This window comes from Sorex araneus, chromosome X, assembly GCF_027595985.1.
Source record: "Sorex araneus isolate mSorAra2 chromosome X, mSorAra2.pri, whole genome shotgun sequence".
In the NCBI taxonomy this organism is placed as follows: Eukaryota; Metazoa; Chordata; class Mammalia; order Eulipotyphla; family Soricidae; genus Sorex; species Sorex araneus.
This window is the reverse complement of record NC_073313.1, coordinates 159,253,713-159,271,995: the sequence shown is the minus strand read 5'-3', so window position 1 is coordinate 159,271,995 and position 18,283 is coordinate 159,253,713. Positions and strand designations below refer to the sequence as shown.

Genomic DNA, 18,283 nt, shown 5'->3' with positions numbered 1-18,283 from the left:
TGTTTCTCAGCCCGCTCTGCCTGGTGCGCCAGGACCCTAAAATAACCTTCCCTGACCGGGAATCGAACCCGGGCCGCGGCGGTGAAAGCGCCGAATCCTAGCCACTAGACCACCAGGGAGGACGGTGGAAAACCATCTAGCCTACTCGAGAATGAACCCGGAGCACCTGGAGTGAGCCCGTTGGCGCGCCCAGGACCTGGCCAGGGTTCGAGCGTGTGCGGATGCTCCGGAGAGGCGCGCGTATCCCGCCTGCGTGTGGGCGCGCGCTTGGTGGCCCCGCGCCCACCCAGTGCGCCCCCTGCAGCTCGCGATCCAGCGCCCCCGAGCCCGCTGCGTCGCCACGTCGCCATGTCTTCAATAAAAGCCAAGGGACACCCGCTTTCTCACGACCCCTCCAAGCACCCAGCCTGCGGGGCGCACGGGAGCTGCGGCGTGGCCCGGGCTGCCCCCCCACCCCACCCCAAGTCAAAAAAACTCGGGGCGCACAGAGGGGCTGAATCCCAAGCCTCGGGTTCGAGAAAACTCGCCCAGCCTCAGCCGAAATTTTTCCAGAATGGGAGCCTGTTCCAGTCTGGAAACCCGCAAACCTCTCCAAAGCCGAGGGAACGGCAGAGGGCTCCCCGGGAAGGGGGTGTCCCCTGGGGGGTGGGGGGGCCCTTTCCGCAAGTGCAGGGGAGGTTGTTGTCCACCCGGGGTCCTCAGGCTCTGTCCACACCACAGCGCTTCCGCCTGCCACTGGACCCAGGACACTTAGGTTTTTACTTTTATTTTTATTTTTATTTTGGTTGTGGTGGGAGGTCTCTGCAGCCAGCCGCGCTCGGGGCTTACTCCTGCCTGGACTCCGGAAACAGTGTGCGGCTGTTCCGGCTGGAACCTGCAAGGCAAACACCTTGCCCACGCTTCTCTACCCTGTGCCAGACTTTCTTATGAGCCGTTTCTATCTAGTGGGTTTTGATCCTGGACGCTGGACGGCAACTGGGGTGGCCAGTTGCATTTTCCTGCTGAGCGAACAACCCCTGCCTGGACGGTGAGTCCCTCCTGATGTCCTCATCTGCCTTGCAGGCGTGGAGGGGCGTGGAGGCGCGCCCTGATAGCCCCAGGGTTCGGCTTCTTGCGCCTTTACCACCTTGATGCTATCACCGGGCACCTGGCATCCAAGGCCAGAGTGACGACCCTTGGGAAGCCAGACACCCCGACAGCCGGCACCAGAACCAGCCAGATGAACCGGACACAGCACCACAAAGCAAGCGTCCCACTGACCCCTCCTCCAGGGTTGAAAGGGCCGGCCAGCACTGGCCGTGGGTGAGGCTGGCCCTGCCTGCAGCTGACCCTGGTTCCATCACCATATCCTAAGCTCATGAGGTGGGTCAACTCCACAAAAGTCATTGGGAAAATTGTCTTGAAGGATTAAGGCTTTCGATCCCCAGCACTGTCCAGTCCCCTAAAGTACTGAAGATTCGGGTTAGGGACCCCCCCACCCCAGGCAAGGCGTCCACCTCTCAGATGCCTCTAATCTTTTTGTTTAGTTTTGGGGCCACATCTGGTGGTGCTCAGGGCCGACTCCTGGCTCTGCGCTGAGGGATCACTCCTGGCAGGGCTCAGGGACCCTCTGGGGTGCCAGGGATGGAATCCAGGTCAGCCACATGCAAGGCAAAAGCCCTCCCTGCTGTTCAATCGCTCCAGTCCCCTCAGATACCGTATTCTCATGAAGAAACATGTTGCTGTTGTAACCAAGCAATACAGACACAGCCAATGAAATGTATGTGCATGTGTGCATGTGTGTGCGTATGTCTGTGTGTGCGTGCATGTGTGTGTGTGCATGTGTGTGTGTGTGTGCGTGTTGTGGCTGGGGTGAAAGGTCCTCAGAATCAAAGTGAGATCAGTCACAAGCAGGGAACACACCCTAACCCTTTAACCCTAGTTCCAGCCCCCCTTAAAACCTTTCAGTGTGAAAAACCTGACAAATGTAGGCGGCAGAATAGAAAGGTGGATCTAACAGTCTCCAGAAAAAAAAAAAAAAGAAAGAAAAAAAAAGGCAAAGGCAAACCGAGCAGCAGATGCACGCAATCAGGCCAGCACGTGAGCAAAATGAGTCAGAGGCACTGAGGCTGCTCAGCAGTAATTGAAATACGCACCAAAAAAAAAAATTAATTACATTTTTTAAAAAAGAGGCCGGTGCTACAGTACAGCGGGGAGGATATTTGACTTGCACACAGCTGACCAGAGTTTGATCCAGCATCCCATAGGTCCCCCCGAGCCCGCCAGGAGTAATTCCTGAGCACAGAGCCAGGAGTAACCCTGAGCCTGCGACCCAAAAAGTAAAAAAAAAACAAAACAAACAAAAAAAAACTAATTTTAAAAAAGGGGGCCTGCCATGACGCTCGTGTCCACCAGAGGGCGCGCTCGCCCGGGAAATGCAGCTGCGGGGACCTTCCTGGGGAGGGGGTCAACCCTGAGTCGGGGGACTCACCGGGGCGGTGCTTGGAGGCTGCTCCCGAGCCTGTCCTGTGGGGTGAGGTCCTGAAACCCTAAAATGCAAAGAGCACACGCAGCCAACGCACCCAACCCTGCTGTGACCTCAGAGAGGAATTTGCAGATTCCATTCCCCTGTCCAGGAAACAAAAGCAAAATCAAAGTGTCCTGGGAGGTGTCTTGTGGCCTAGATCCTCAACTCAAGTTTGTTGTGTGTGTGTTTTCAGGGATTGGGCTCAGCAGGAGGTACTCAGAGGGTTCCCGGGGGATGCAATCAGAGCCCCCAGCACTCAAACCCTGTGCCACCCCCCCACCCCCCCCCACCCCCGCTCCCGAAGCCTGAGGCAGCATATTCTGCGCCTCCAATTCTCCTTTGCGCCTCTGGGAATCATTAAAGCGTCTCAAGGTTGCTAGGAGAGAATCCTAAGCGAATCCGGTGCTGTTGCTGGCTCTGTGCCCACAGGTGACCTTTGCTGGTGCTCAGGGCCTCATGGGGGGCTGGGGGTGTGCACGGCCTGCGGGACCCCAGACAAGCACCTTAGTCCCTGCACTGTGGCTCCAACCACCCGGCTGTACTTCTCATGGTGGTGAGGCTGTGCGAGCTTTCTGTTAGCTGTTTGCTTTCTAACCACCCCCAGCGCTGGGACAAGGGGCTATTCCCAGGGGTGCCGAGGGACCCAGGTGATGCACGTAGCCCGGACCCAGCCCTTGAGTCCCCCATGCAAACTGCTTCTGTAGGATGTTCACCACCACGTCCGACTAATCATTACCCCACTGAGTGCCCAGCTCTGCTGTGGCTATTTCTGAACTTTGGCAAAGGGCTTTGGTGCTGGAATTCTTGCTTCATCCCTTAATCTCTCACTGCTGTTTGCCTACAGCTAGAGCCAAAGTCCTTTCGCTCCTGCTTAAAACGCGGCGAGGGCTGGGTGCTGGGACGTGGCTCAGTGGAAAAAAGCGTGTCTGGCCTGCACGGGACCTGGGCTCCATATGGCACCACGTGCATGCACACACATGCACACGCACCGACGTGCACAATGCACCCGTGTATGCACACACACATACAAGCATGCACACGTGTGCACAATGCAGCCATGTATACACACATGCACAATATACCCATGTCTGCACACACGCACATACACACATGCACACACGTGCATAATGCATCCATGTATGCACACACGCACATACACGCACACACGTGCACAATGCACACTTGTGTGCACACACATACATGCACACACGTGCACATGCACACACATGTATGCACACATGCACAGACATGTACGCACTCAGGCACTCCCATACACAATGCACAAACAAGTATGAACACACACACATACATGCACACACACGCTCCCTCGTGTTCCTCACAGTTGCCATTGGCACCGGGCTGGCAAGAGTCCAGCAGTCTGATGCTGGCCCCCTGAGACCTCAGGCCGAGGCTCTTTTAGGAGGGTCTGTGAGACGGGGCGGGTTCCCTCACCAACAGAGGGCGCCTCTGAGTCCCGTGGGGGCCCAGCCTTGGGGCCAGGGATGTGGCTAGTATTTCCCCCGAGCCCAGGGTCTCCCCCTGCACTGGGGTGGCTGTTTCAGGAGCGCCCGGGCTGCTGGGACAGCCAGGGCTGGCGACGCGGGGTCAGTGGAGGACAGCAGTGCCCAGATTGTTCCAGCTCTCGGGGAGGAAACGTGCCCCGGGCACAGGCCCTGGCCCTGGCCAGGTTGTGTGCCAGAGGAGGCAGCTTCTGGTAAATGCAAATTTGGAGGGTTTGAGGGGGAAGGTCCCGGGAACCCCTTTATCATCCAGGACAGGGGCGGGTTGGGAGCGAGGCGTCTGGAGATTCAATCTCTCAACCCTCAGAGCTGCCGAGAACCCCACCCCATGCCCCGGCGTGCCACCTCAGGGCGCTGGGTCAGAGCTGCAAACTTTCCACTCGTCTTCTCTAACCCGGCCACGACACCCCTCCCTGGCTGGGGCAGAGCCCTGTGCACTGCAGGGAGGGGCACAGGCATTGCAGGTCCCAGGCTCCGACCCAGCAATGCCAGCCCCTGAGGCACTGCCCGCTGGAGCCCCCACTCAGACCAGGAGACCCTCTGGGCCCCGCGCCAACGCCCCTCCCAAGGCTTGTGGTCACACTGAGGCAGGAAGCAAAAGGCAGCATTTCCTGACAGGAAATCATGATCTCAGGCCGGTGGTGAGGCGTTCCTGGTCCCCCGTGGAAAAGGGAAGTGCTCAATAAGTGGGTGTGTGGTGTAGCCCCAAACACGCTTCTTCGCAGAAAACAAGAAGCCAAGAGTGGTCACTGGGGTCAAGGGCAGTGGAGATGAGTAACAGATTTCTCCTTTGTGTGTTTTTTGGGGCTTGGGGCCACACCCGGTGATGCTCAGGGTTATTCTCGGCTCTGTGCTCACGGATCTACTCCTGGCAGGGCTCAGGGGACCCTATGGGATGCCGGGAATCGAACCCGGGTTGGCCATGTGCAGACAAGTGACCTGTCCCATGCGACCCTCGGGGAACAGAGCCAGAGACTGGATTGTGTCCCCATCAGCATCAAAACACAGGTGCCCCTCGTCTCTCTCCATTATTCTTTTTTTTTCTTTTTCTTTTTTTTTTTAGCTTTTGGGTCACACCTGGCAATGCACAGGGGTTACTCCTGACTCTGCACTCAGGAATTACTCCTGGCGGTGCTCAGGTGACCATATGGGATGCTGGGAATCGAACCCAGGTCTGCCACGTGCAAGGCAAACGCCCTACCCGCTGTGCCATCGCTCCAGCCCCTCTCTCCATTATTCTGTTTCGTGTTTGCCTTTGGGCCGTACCCATAGGTGCTCGGGGGACGTGCAGCGCTGGGGACCAAGGCTGGCACCCTGCCTGCCAGCTTCAGTATCAGGGGCCCGTGAGAAACCTCGAAGCACAGCTGGTGGCTTCGAAAGGGGCTGGTCACCCTGGGTGGCGGCAGCTGTCCCTGCGGCCAGCGGGTCGAAGAAAGGCTTAAACGCAGCCGTCCTGTTCGAGGCTCGAGGCGGCCGTTGACTATTTATACTCCCTTCCCCTAGACTCTGAGAAATTCTGACTGGCAGGTTCCCACGGGAGCAGCCCGCACGCCGCCTGCCGCTTAGAGAGACAAATAACCTAAAATGGTCATCTCCTTCCAGAATAACAGGCCCCAGCGGACTCAGCCCACGCAGAGGAGAGGGCCACGGGAGTGAGTGAAGATGGGGAGGCCAGCGCTGGAGGCCAAGCCCACCTTCAGAGGCCACCGGGACCCCCAGAGAACAGCTCACTTTTTCCTGCTTTCCCGGTTTGGGCCACGTCCAGCAGCGCTGGGGGACCCGGCAAAAGGCTGAAAATCAGCGAAACAGTCCACCACATCAGCCTTACTGAAAAAACGACCGTGCAGAGGCTGCAGCCTTAGCACAGCAGGGAGGGTCCATCTCCTGAGCACTGCCAGGAGTGATTGCTGAGGGCAGAGCCAGGAGCAACCCCTGAGCATCGCCGGGTGGGACCCGAAATAACAAACAAACAAGAAACTACCTTGGGGGCTGGAGCAATAGCACAGCGGGTAGGGCGTTTGCCTTGTATGCGGCAGACCTGGGTTCGATTTCCAGCATCCCATAGGGTTCCCTGAGCACCGCTAGGAGTAATTCCTGCGTGCAGAGCCAGGAGTAACCCCTGAGCATCGCCGGGTGTGACCCAAAAAGCAAACTGGAGCAATAGCACAGTGGGTAGGGCGTTTGCCTTGCACGCGGTCGACCCAGGTTCGATTCCTCCATCCCTCTCGGAGAGCCCAGCAAGTTACTGAGAGTATCCCACCCGTACCCGTGGCATATTCGATATGCCAAAAAAAAGTAACAAGTCTCACAATGGAGACATTACTGGTGCCTGCTTGAGCAAATTGAAGAACTGGTTGACAGTGCTACAGTGTGTTCTCAAAGGAAATGCCCTATAGTCACGAAACTGCTGGGGCAATGATGGGGCACACAAGGCGTACTCAAGGTGTGCTCCTGGCTCCATGTTCAAGAATTAGCAGCGCTCAGAGGACCACAGCGGGGTCTGTCAGGTGCACGGTCAGCACCTGAAGCTGAGTTCTGTGCCCCCGGCCCTGCGAGCCAGTTCTCAGAGAGCAGCAGAAGCATCAGTGGCCAGCAGGGCCTGTCCACTGTGGGGGCACTGTGCCCTCACTGTTCCCTCAGAGTGACCCGACTGACTGTCCAAACTCCATCTGGGGGGGTGCAGGCTGGGTGAGCACTTTGGGGAAGGAGGAGACGGCTGACCGTGGTCCCATAGTGCTCTTGCTGTTCATCTTTCTCCCTCACACACGAAGTGACGATTCCTTTAGTGATTCCGCTTTCTCATGGATTCTTCTGATTTGCTGCTCCTTTCTGGGCCTTGCAGGCAGCTGGAAGATGTGGGGCCTGGGGCTGGGGGTGGTCCCCAGCTGGGCCTGCAGTGAGGTCTGGCCAGGCCACTGTCCAGCTTAGTCTCCGGCGTCCCCTCCTGAGACCCCCACCCCAACCGGCCCTACGTGCTCTCAGAGCCCAACCAGGGCGAGGGAGGAGGCAGGAGGCCTGGCAATTGGGCCCTGGAGGACACAGGACCACTCGGACACCGCCCAGTGTAGGGCGTGGGGCGTTCCTGGCTTCCTGGCTTTGGGAGGGTGACTTAAGAGCCCCCAGGAGACAGCATGGACTCTGATACAGCAGGGGAAAAGGTGGGGGGCTTCTAGGGGCTTAGCCAGAGGCCCAGGGGCATGGCCAGAGGTCCAGGGGCGTGGCAAGATGCGCAGGGTTGGGGGGCAACAAACCAGACTGTATGGGCGTGACCAGAGTTGCAGGGGCGTGACTAGACCAGACTTCTGGGCGTGGCCAAAGTCGCAGGAACGTGACCAGCGGCTTGGAGGCGTGACCAGAGGCTTGGGGGTGGGGACAAAGTCCAACGTCGTGGCGAGACTCGCAGGAGTCCCAGACCCAGACCAGAGTCACAGGAGCGTGGCAAGAGCAGACATATGGGCTTGGCGAGAGGCTTGGGGGCGGGGACAAAGGCTGGGGGCGTGGTGAGCGTCTCAAGGGAGTGGCTAGAGCAGAGCTGTGGGCGTGACCAGTATCGCGGGGCGTGTCTAGAACCGGTTTGTGGGCGTAGTCAGTGGCTCGGGGCGTGGCCAGGGAGCCCGCGGGCTGTGGTTGCCAGGCAACGCCCGTAAACAGCAAGAAGCCGGGACCATGGCGGTGAACTACAGCGCCAACCAGGTGTTCCTCTTCCCCATCTCTGGGCGTCGTGGCGCGCGCAGGGACAAACTCGGGCCCACCCGGGGGTGTGGGCACAGCCGTCGGGGGCCGAAAGCGTTCCTCTACGTGAACCCTGGGGGGCAGGGAGGAGGGGGCGGGCCCTGAGCCCCTCTCTCCTCCCGCAGTACGAGAAGGCATACCATACCGGCCCGTGCGCCTGCTGCAGAACTGGTCCCCTGCGAGGCCGACCAAGGAGGTGCGTCCCGCCGCGCCCCATCCCCCCCATTCCCGTCCCACCCACCCCCCAGCTCCTGGGGTCCCTGCTCGCCCCTCACACCTGTCACCTCTCTCCCCAGAGAGTGGCTGCCCAGGAAGGCTACACGCAGATCATTGCCGACAGCCGCGGCCACCTGCTGCCCTCCGTGCCCCGTTCCCAGGTGAACCTCCCACAGCCACCCCTGCCAGCGGGGGTCTGCCTAACTGCCCCGGAGAAAGGGACGGAGAACAATGGGGCGCCCTGGCAGGACAGCAGGGGGACAGACACTGGGCTTGCAGTCCTGTCCCGAGGCCACGTCAGGGTGCTGCCCGCTGGCCATTCTTCCCTCCAGGCCAGCCCCTGGGGATCCTTCATGGGCACCTGGCAGATGCCGCTCAAGGTGCCCCCCGCCCGGGTGAACCTGACCGCGCGTACCGCAGCGGGCGCTGCCAACCTCACCAAGTGGATCCAGGAGAGCCCCAACTTCCTCCAGGCGTGCAATGGGCTGTGCCCCGAGGTCGTGGGCAAGGTAGGTGGACGCGCAGTGCCTCGGCTTGCCGAGGCCCCCAAAGCCCAAGGACACCCCCGCCCCAGAGAAGGCAGTGCAGCGGGCTGGGGAGCTCAGGCCCCCTCTGCACTCCGCCAGCCGCGAGAGCTGGAGCGTGACACGGCCCAGAAGCAGCCGGGGTCTCCCTCCAAGGCTTTGGACCTGCTGGCCCCGCGGCCAAGGTGACCTCCGGCTCCCAGGATGCAGGCTCCATCTCTCCAGACACGCCCCAGAGCAGTCACCCTTCTGCCGGCCAGGGACCTCAGTCCACTCGCCCCTTCCCACCTGCTCCCCGCCCAACACCCCCTGCAGCCCCAACTCTGTAGACCCCGAACCCCGGGCATTGAGAAGCGGGTCGGCGGCGTCCCAGAGTCCAGAGAAGTTGGCCTGCAGTCCAGCGGGATCAGGAGGGGTCGGTGCCCAGTGAGAAAGGGCACCGGGGAATAAACATCTTCCTTTGAGGGGCTGGAGTGATAGCACAACGCGTAGGGCGTTTGCCTTGCATGCAGCCGACATGGGTTCAATTCCCAGCATCCCATATGGTCCCCTGAGCACTCCCAGGTGTAATTACTGAATGCATCACCAGGTGTGACCCAAAAAAGAAAAAAAAAAATCTTCATTTGAATTGTTCAGATTCAAGGGGTCTGGGATGGCCGACGTGGGGTGGCCATGGCAAGGGGCCACAGAAGCCAGGCTCAGGTGGGCAGTCAGAGTAAGGCTGAGAGACAGCTGGGGCCACACAGCCAGGCCTACACAGGTCAGGGGACAAGGCTGCAAAGCAACAGGCCAGCCCTGCCTTCCCCTCTCCCCCCACCCCTCCCGACCCAGACCGCTGGGCTTCTTGTCACTGCTGCCACCGCCTGGGACCCCGGCAGAACACCAGCCACTGCAAGGGGTCGGGTCAGTGCTGGGGTGTCCATCCACCTGTACGCCCCAGGCCACCATCCCCGCCCTCTCTCCGGACCCAACACTCAAAGACAAATTAGTACTTTAATTTGGCTACCAAGAAGGCGTCACATGACGTGGATTAGAAAGGAGGCTCATTTTTCTCAAGCGGAAGAAGAGTCTGGAATAGTCGGTGATTGTGTTCTGGGTCTTCCTCTGCTGTCCAGCTCCCTGCCCGCCCCCTAGCGCCGAGCCCCATGGGGGTCCCCTGTGGCTCGAGCCCCAGGCCCCAGGGCTGCTCTAGCACTGCCGTCACCCGCTGTCCGGGGAAGGAGGGAAGCGGTGGCCGGGACGAAGGCGGGACAAGCCAAGGCTGTGGGGCGCGGGGGGGGGGCCCGCGGGGGCTGGAGGGGCGGCGGCGCGGGGGACACAGCCCCTCACAGGGCCGCCAGCCCCGCGGAGGTGAGCACGGTGAGGACGAGCACGGCCACTCCGGACTGGTAGAGCTGCGGGATCTTCAGGCCTTTGCCCAGGTCCCACATCTGCAGGCAGAGGAAGGACACGGGCCGTTGGTCCCGGCCTGGCCCGGCCTCTGCACCCCACAGCGGCCTGGACTGCGGCCCAACAAGAACAGCAGCACGGGGGGCTGGGGACCCCTGTGTCCCCCCGACATGCTATGTCCAGGGCCAACGACAGGTCCAGGCCAGGGGGGACCACCTCTGCCCACCAGCCTTGCTGTCCGCATGCAAACACATGGGAGGGAGCTTACCGGGTGATGCACGCATGCACGCGTGCACACACACACACACACACACACACACACACACACACACGCACACGTGCGCACACACACGCACACAGGAGCACACTCACTAGGTGCCTCACGCCGTTCCAGGTGTGGTACATGAGCGGGAAGGCCAGGGCGAACTTGGCGCTGTGGATCAGGGCCGGGCCCAGGGACAGGGATCTGAGCAGCTCCAGGTGGGACTCGAAGTTCCCTGGGACCAGCAGGGCCGAGAGGCCGAACAGGGAGACGCCTGCGGGAGGAGCAGCTCCATCAGCGCCCAGGCGAGGGGGTGGGGTCTGCGCGTGGGCGTGGGGGGCTCCCGCGGGTCCGCCCACACACGCCCGTACCTGCACTCAGGGCCACGCCGGTGCCGCGGTGGCAGATGGACATCATCATGGGTAGGGACCAGCTGCAGGGACACAGAGAGAGCGTGAGGGGATTGCAGGCGCCCGGAGGCCAGGGAGGGGGCGAGGACCCCCACAGGCCCATCTGCGGGCCGCCCCAGCCCTGCTGGACACCCGCCATGGCCTGGGGGGGGTCAGGAGGGCCGGAGGGTCCCGGGAGACTGGCGCTGAGGCAGGTAGAGACGCAGAGGCGGCGGGAGGGGCGGGCGCCAGGCCCACTCGGGGCAGGGCAAAGGGCAGCGCACAAAGGCAGCATTGGGGAAGGAGCTGAGGCCGGCACATGCCGGGGGCACAAAGGCGCCTTCAGAGGACGCGGGGCCGGACGCAGGCCCCAGGGGCGGGGACGAGGACACGGGCTCGGGGCTGGCAGGTGCGAGGGAAGCAGCCAGCGGCTCCACGTCCAGCTCTGGTCACCCGGGACCCCTCACCGACCCTGCAGGCCTGGTAGCCCACCGGGAAGAAAGGCCACGGTGCAGAGAACGGGGGTCCTGAGGCGGCCTCACGGGGAGGGGGTAGCGGGCCCCCGAGCGTCCCCCCATGCTTAGGGGGCAAAGGGGACCTGGGACCATGCGCACTGACGAGGCCCGGCCCTCGGAGACAGACCCCGATGGTGGCCTGCAAGTGAAGGGACCATGAGCCGACTCGGTGGACAGACGGACAGACGGACGTGCACAGCTCCCCGTCTCACCGTGCACAGGGCAGCCGGGGAACAGAGCCACACGGGACCACTGGGCAGGGTCACTATCCCGGGCGCCACCCGCAGAGGGGACAGGGCCCCCGCAGCCACGGGCAAAGGGCCCCGATGCCCGGGCCACGTGTCGAGGCCGGCCCCCTCCCCCAGCCCGTGCTCCTGGGAACACGGGAGAGCCTGGGCCGGCGCGTGGCGGGCGTGTGGCGGGCCCTGTGCGGTCAGAACCATCTCTGGAATCCGGCCGGCAAACAATGGGCAGCCCGCGGCATGTGTGGGGGCCGCTGGCAGGAAGCCGAGCCGGGGGCCGAGGCAGGGCCACAGGAGAGGGGCCGGAGCTTTCCCCCTCGGGGACACAGAGGCACCGGGCATGCGTGCGTGGACATGCAGCGCCCCAGGCCTCTGCCGGCCGGCAGGAGACCACCCTTCTCGGTGGCTGGGAGGGGGGCGGGGAGGGTGCGGCTGTGGTGCAGGGACCCAAAAGGGCCCCCTGCCCCCATGCGAGACGGGGGGACAGAGGGACTGGGGCTCTCGGGCCTACCTGTAGATGGTGATGTGGGGGGACATTGGCCGGTTGGAGCCCATGTTCTTCCTCCAAAACCGCTCCATCTCCTCCTTGGCCGTGGTGCCCATGGCGGCCGCACTAGAGGGAGCGCAGGAGGGTGAGGGCGAGTCCGAGGGGGGAAGGGAAGGCGGGCTTGCAGGATGAGCGCGCCCACAGGCCCCCCCCCCCGCCCCGCCCTGCGCCCCTGGCGGTGCTCAGGGGACCATATGGGGTCTCACTTTTGAGACCGTCCAGGGTCTCAAACGCCACGGCTTCCCCTGCCTGGCGCCCAGGACCCCGGACCTCCCACCAGCAGGAGGGACACTCACTTTTGGTTTTTTTTCTTTTGGGGTCACACCCGGCGATGCACAGGGATTACTCCTGGCTCTGTGCTCAGGAATTACCCCTGGTGGTGCTCAGGGGACCATATGGGATGCTGGGGATCGAACCCGGGTTGGCCGAGTGCAAGGCCAACACCCACCCTGCTGTGCTATCGCTCCAGCCCCTTTTATTTTTTTTTGTTTTTTGGGGTTTTGTTTGTTTGTTTGTTTCTTGGGACACTCACTTTTGGATGCAGAGCCGGGGGCCCACGTGGGCTCGCAGGCAGTGACGGCCAACGTGTCTGCAAGACAGAACAGAGCAAAGGGGTCAGAGGTCAGTTACCTGCGACCCGCCATTAAATTCTGCATCGCCTGCGTGCGGGTGAGGCTTGATTCCGCGTCTCTACAAAGGGAGGATGGATTTACCGAGCTAGTCGCTGCCAAGCTGAGAAGCCAAAACTCACACGCCCAACGGGGGGCTCTAACCCACGGCCCCGAGGCAGAGTCTCATACCTAGTTATTCTGCATTTCTAGGTAGGGCTCCTGAGGAGGCTCTTTCCAGAGCTGTGGGTCTGGGCAGGGCGCGCACCTTGCAGCACACGGCCGGCCGGGACTCAGCCCCAGCACCACACGCGCTGCCCTGAGAGAGCCGGGAGTGGTCCCCAAGGACAGCGGGAGGGGCCCGACCCCCCACCCCAAATGCAACATGGCAAGAGGCTCCCAAGGCACCAAACACACGCTGCCGGGCCCCAACTCCACCAGGAGGCTGGGGTCACAGTCAGCCCGGCATGGCGGGCGTTAGGGGGCATCCCCTCTCCCAGGACACCCCAGCACTGGGAGTTAGGGGACTGTCCCCTCTCATTTGCTGGGGCCCCTAAGGAAGGAGCAGGGCCCACCACCTCCTCGCCCTGGAGACAAGAGGTGAACAGAGGGCGCCGCCCCCAGCTGGCGGGGGAATGGGCATTCCTGCCCGGGGTGGGCTGGAATCTACGCGGCTCAGCTGGCCGCTATTGTTCCTGGACAAAGCCGGGTGCTCACTACACAGCCCTGAAGCCGCCACCCAGCTGGTCACCGAGCAGGGCCGGCCCCCACCAGGGTCACAGGCTCCTGCATCCCCCCCGAAGCAAGCAGTCTTTGCACGGCTCTGGGACACCAGTTTCTGTGCCACACCCGGCGATGCTCGGGGTCACTGCAGGCCGGGGTCACTGCAGGCCGGGCGGTGCATGTAGGTGGCGGTGCATGTAGGCTCGGGGTCACTGCAGGCCGGGCGGTGCATGTAGGTGGCGGGGACGGTGCGGTCCCACTGTCCCTCTGGGCTCCCGACTCCCTCCACGCTGGGGACTCCGGCCAGCTCTGAGGTGTTTCTTTTCGGTTTTGCTTTGGGGCCATACCCGGCTGTGCCCCGGGGTCACTCCTGGTGGGGCTCAGGAGACCATAAGGGGCGCCGAGGAGTGCCCAGCTGGCCCCTTCTGCTTCGGCTTGATCCTGGTTCGGCGCTCAGGCACCCCTCCTGGGGAGCTCAGGGAACCAGGTGGGCTGCAGGAGGTCAAACCCAGTCAGTGACGCGCAAGGCAAGTGCCCTGCCCACTGGGCCATCTCTCTGGCCCCAGAGAGAGCTGGAGGGGCCCCAGGTTCAATCCCCCACTGCGGGGAGCGTCCAGTACGGCCACCGATGTCCGGGTGGGTGGCGGGAGAAGGGACAAGAGCGCGTACTCTGAAGCACCGAGACCCACAGAAGCGCGGTACCAAGGCACCCAGGTCCCCTGCACCCACTAGACATCACAGAAGCTCGGGCTTTGCTGCCTCCCCCACCCCCGCCTGCCCTCTGCAAGGGCCCTTCCCCACTCCCCACCGCCACCACCCACAGCACCAGGGACCTCAGTGGCCAGGCCGGATGGGCTCAGCTGCCCGCCACCCTGACACTCACCCCCAACGGCCAACAACCCTCAGGATGGCCGTCCCCGGCTGCCCACAGTGACTGATTGCATCGCACCGTCACCCCGCTAAGGGCCACGGGTGATCACGGCATCACGTGGGGCTGGGGGAGACGGCAGAGCACTGGTAGGCCAGAGGGGCCCCAGGAGGCTACGAGGCCGGAGGGGGGTCACAGCAGCTCTGCCCCAGCCCGGGGGAGTGGGGGTCAGACACCCCTGGGTGGGGGCCCAGGGCTGGGAGTGCTTCCAGACCAAGGTGACATTCACCCCTGGAGTCAGCCTCGAGGCACGGGCCTTTCAGAGGAAGCCCAGCTGTTCTCAGCGCTGGGCCATCTCCACCTCGGCTCTGGCAGGTCACACTGGGCCAGCAAGACGGTCCCAGGGGACCCGAGGCCCTCGGCAGCTGGCAACAGCCATGCACAAACCCCAGAGCCGTGCCTGGGGACTCTGAACCATCTCCGTGAGACACACGTGAGAGGTGACCGCCAGGCCCCTCTCCTGCAGGCCACGCTTGTTAGATGGTCGTTTCCCAAGGTGCAACGGCCACGCTGCTAGCGGCTAGTCCCTCTGCGGAGCTGGGACTTCAATGGACAGGGTCACTTTCTAAAATTCCCTCTTTTGGGCCGGAGCGATAGCACAGCAGGCGGGCGTTTGCCTTGCACGTGGCCGACCCAGTTTGATCCTTGGCATCCCTTAGGGTCCCCCAAGCACTGCCAGGAGTCAGCCCTGAGCATCACTGGCTGTGACCCAGAAAAAATACATGAACAAATAAAAGTCCCTGCTTTCAGCGGGTCAGAACAGCAAGGCAGCCGGCAGGGCGCTTGCCTTGCATGCGGCTTGCCCAGTTATTATCCCCAGCGCCCCACTGGTCACTGTCTGCTGTGATTCCCGAGTACAGAGCCAAGACTAAGCGCAGAGCACCGCCCAGGGTCACCAACCAATGGGGGGAAAAGGAAGTTCTTGTGAGAACTTTGCACTTTGCCACTAATGCGGAAGGGAAGGCGTCCCCTTCACCCAACCTTGGCCCAGAGTCCGTGTGGACATACCCATCCCCCACCCGCACCCGGTTTCTAAACACTGATGGGAAATGAAGTGTCTGTGAGGAAGGGAAGGATTTCAAGTGACCTGCACGGAGTGCCCCAACCCGCAAACCGCATTACAGCAGCAAGACTTCTGCAAGAACCCAGAGGCATTCAGTTACTGGGGGGGGGAAAGGTGGGGGTGGCCTGGCACGGGGAGAGGGTCCGCTGGAGGGCCAGCAGCAAGGGTCAAAGCTAAACAGAGCAGTCTCTATTTCTGCAACACCAAGCCACCACGAAGCCTGCGGGGGCAGGGGAGCCCGAGGGACAGGGATGGGTGCAGCAACCAGCAGCCCCAGGTTCAATTTTCCATAACAAAGAGATGCCAAAAATAGGGCCCGGCAGGAAACACAGCCGGCTCTGGGCGACGTCCAGGCTCCCGTTCCACTCAGCGGCCTCCGCTTGCACAGCTCACGATTGGGGGGATTGGAGGGAAGAGGGGTGCGGGTGTGGGGGGGGGCGGGGAGCGAGGGGAGAGCACGGGCCCCGCCCCCAGGTCCAAGCCCCGCCCCGAGCAGGCTCAGGCCCCGCCCCAGGCCCAAGCTCCACCCCAGCCCAGGTTAGGCCCCGCCCCATGGTCCAATCCCCACCCCGAGCCCAGTCCAGGCTTCACCCCCAGGTCCAATTCCTGCCCCAAACCTGGTCCAGAGCACTGGTAGGCCAGAGGGGCCCCGGGAGGCTACGAGGCCGGAGGGGGGTCACGGCAGCTCTGAGAGAGAGGGCTGTGCAACGTGGCTCCCTGCTGAGCTCCAAGAAGCTCAGACAAGGTCGAGAATGGGTCACCACAAAACCCAGGTTTTCTCTAGAGAAGAGCTAAATCACCCGAGACTTGGATTAAAATGCAAAGTTGAGGGGCCCGAGGCCTCACCCCAGGTCGAGTCCAGGCCCCGCCCCCCCAACCAAGCCCCACCCGAGCCTAGGCCAGGCCCCGCCCCCAGGTCCAAGCCCCGTCCCGATCCCGGTCAAGGCCCCACCCCGAGCCCAGGCCAAGCCCCGCCCCTATAGAAGCTCCGCCCCCGGTGCAGGCCCCGCCTCTCAGGGCCAGGCCCCGCCTCCTGAGGCCCGTTAGCTCCGCGGCCCGGCCCAACCCCCAACACCCAGGAGGACCCCGAAATTGGGGGCCCAGACGGCAAGTCCGCTGTCGTCAGCGCGGCCCCGAGCGCCCCCTGCATAGCCCTGGCACGGGGCACAGGCAGCTGACGCGACGCGGCGGGGAGACCGCGGGCCCCGACCCCAGCCCCGCGCTAAAGTCACCTCAGCAAGAGCGCAGCCATCTTGGGGTCCGACCGTGCGGAAGTGACATCGGCGCCCCACCTCCTCCGGGGCGAACGGGCTGTCACGTGACCGCGCGCGGCCCTTTAAAAAGGCTCCGCCCGCCCGGCTTCTGCATTGCTCCTGCTCCTTTTGCGTTGCTTTTACTCCTGTGCATACCGCTTTTCTCCCGTCCTCCGGGACAGCTTCGCCTCCTGGGCACCCTGGGTGCCTCTATCGTGTCAGTCCAATGTGTGCCGAGAAATGCAAGACCCAGAGTGGGGTTTTCTCAGCAAGCCCGCTTCGCCCCCCTGCACCCCCCACGACCGACGCCCCCCTCGCTGGGGGACGAGGCAGAAGTCCCCCTGGGAAAGGGCACTCTGGGCTCCTTATAACACGGAGTAATACGACTGAAGTCCCAAGTGGAGACTGGGCTGCAAGATCAGGGACCCACGGCCCATGAACCCCCATGACTTTAACCCCCCAAACCCACCCCCACCCCCACCCCCCAGCCCGGGCTCGGGCCCCAGCGGGAGCTGGACGCCCACCAGCCAAAGACAAGGTCCCTTGTTCTTTATGCATGGCTGTGGGTGTCACCCACAGCCCCAAGAAGCCGCAGTGGGTGTGGAGAGTTCACTTTGATTTATATATATATATATATATATATATATATATATATATATATATTTATACACACAGCTTTGAGGATCCTAAGCAAAAGTGCTCAACTTACTTTGAATTTATGGGAGAAAAAGGGCACGTGAGAAAGGAACTGGAAGGAGGGCAAAAGTTCCCCAGCCTGTCTTGGGGGGAAGGGGGGGGTTTGGTAAAGGAGAAATTCAGAACAGCCCCCCTATTCTATGTTAAAATGTATTCCGTTGCATTAATATTCAGATCTTATTTATATTTAGAACTCCTGCACTTCTTTCAGGATTTATAAATAGCACAGTTTCACTTATTCCTGCATCAAATGAAAACACTACTTTGCATTTCTATCATGCATGACAAAGAAAGCGCTTGGCGCTGACTTTGGAATTAGGCAGGCACCCCCATTGCCTCCCAGCCCAACCCTCTCTTCCTGGGAGAGAGAGGGCTTTGCAACGTGGCTCCCTGCTGAGCTCCAAGAAGCTCAGACAAGGTCGAGAATGGGTCACCACAAAACCCAGGTTTTCTCTAGAGAAGAGCTAAATCACCCGAGACTTGGATTAAAATGCAAAGTTGAAGGGCCCGAGTGACAGCACAGTGAGGAGGGTATTTGACTTGCACAAGGTCAATTTGGGTTTGACCCCCGGCATCCCATATGGTCCCCGAAGCACTGCCCAGCGTGATTCCTGAGTGCAGAGGCAGTAGGTACCCCTGAGCATCGCTGGGTGTGTCACCTGCCTCCCCCCCAAAAGAAAATAGTAAAGTACAACAGTTGAGGTCAGAGAGATAGTTTGGTGTAGGCCATGTGCCTGGCATGCCGCAGACCCAGAGTCAGTCTCCCGGTGCCGCCAGGACTGATCCCTGAGCACAGACACGAGTCAGCCGTGAGCTGCATCATGGTTTCCTACTGTTGGTCCTCAAGCTTTGTCCTCCGACCACTCTCTGCCTCCCGGACTAGGTCCTGACCCTGAACCCAAGAAACTGCATTTCTTCCTGTCTTTGCTCTCCGCTCCACTCCATGCTGGGCATGTAGTTGGCTTATGAGACAGTGCTCCTTGGGCGTTCACCCAAACCCCCGGGGTCCACCTGCGGGAGCTGGGCATTGGGTTCACCTGGATACAGAGGGAAAAAATAGGATATTCCTCGCTGGAATTTTTGGGAGACACAGCTGGTGGTGTCCAGGGGCTATCCTGGCTCTGCACTTTAGGGTCACCCCCGCTGGTGCTCAGGGAACCGTGCGGCACC

The 18,283-nt window shown here is 61.8% G+C and overlaps 2 protein-coding genes and 1 non-coding gene across 3 annotated transcripts; 1 reads left to right on the top strand and 2 right to left on the bottom strand.

The window, feature by feature from the left end:
- Positions 1 to 47: 47 nt before the first annotated feature.
- On the bottom strand, positions 48 to 119 carry TRNAE-UUC (transfer RNA glutamic acid (anticodon UUC)). The gene has a single exon. It is a non-coding gene; the product is annotated as a tRNA-Glu (tRNA).
- A 7,573-nt stretch (positions 120 to 7,692) lies between these two features.
- Positions 7,693 to 8,687, top strand: CFAP126 (cilia and flagella associated protein 126). Its single transcript, XM_055121203.1, is given in 5 exon segments — positions 7,693 to 7,719; positions 7,884 to 7,910; positions 7,913 to 7,954; positions 8,055 to 8,135; positions 8,307 to 8,687. Coding segments are annotated over 5 exon segments (558 nt in total).
- Positions 8,688 to 9,472: 785 nt separating this feature from the next.
- SDHC (succinate dehydrogenase complex subunit C) lies at positions 9,473 to 16,460 on the bottom strand. The gene is made up of 6 exons (XM_055121603.1): positions 16,397 to 16,460; positions 12,375 to 12,431; positions 11,807 to 11,908; positions 10,521 to 10,582; positions 10,260 to 10,423; positions 9,473 to 9,928 (listed from the first exon to the last, which is right to left on the bottom strand). The coding sequence occupies exons 1-6, from the start codon at positions 16,414 to 16,416 to the stop codon at positions 9,824 to 9,826; spliced, it is 510 nt and encodes a 169-aa protein (XP_054977578.1). The 5' UTR covers positions 16,417 to 16,460; the 3' UTR covers positions 9,473 to 9,823.
- Between the last annotated feature and the right edge of the window lie 1,823 nt (positions 16,461 to 18,283).

What these genes read in the sequence shown, in the direction of transcription:
- SDHC (XM_055121603.1), bottom strand. Translation starts at nt 16,416, where the DNA reads ATGGCTGCGCTCTTGCTGAG. An exon ending in ATGGCTGCGCTCTTGCTGAG is followed by an intron (nt 12,432 to 16,396) that starts GTGACTTTAGCG and finishes TCTGTCTTGCAG; the next exon opens with ACACGTTGGCCGTCACTGCC. An exon ending in CGGCGTGGCCCTGAGTGCAG is followed by an intron (nt 10,424 to 10,520) that starts GTACGGGCGTGT and finishes CTCCTCCCGCAG; the next exon opens with GCGTCTCCCTGTTCGGCCTC.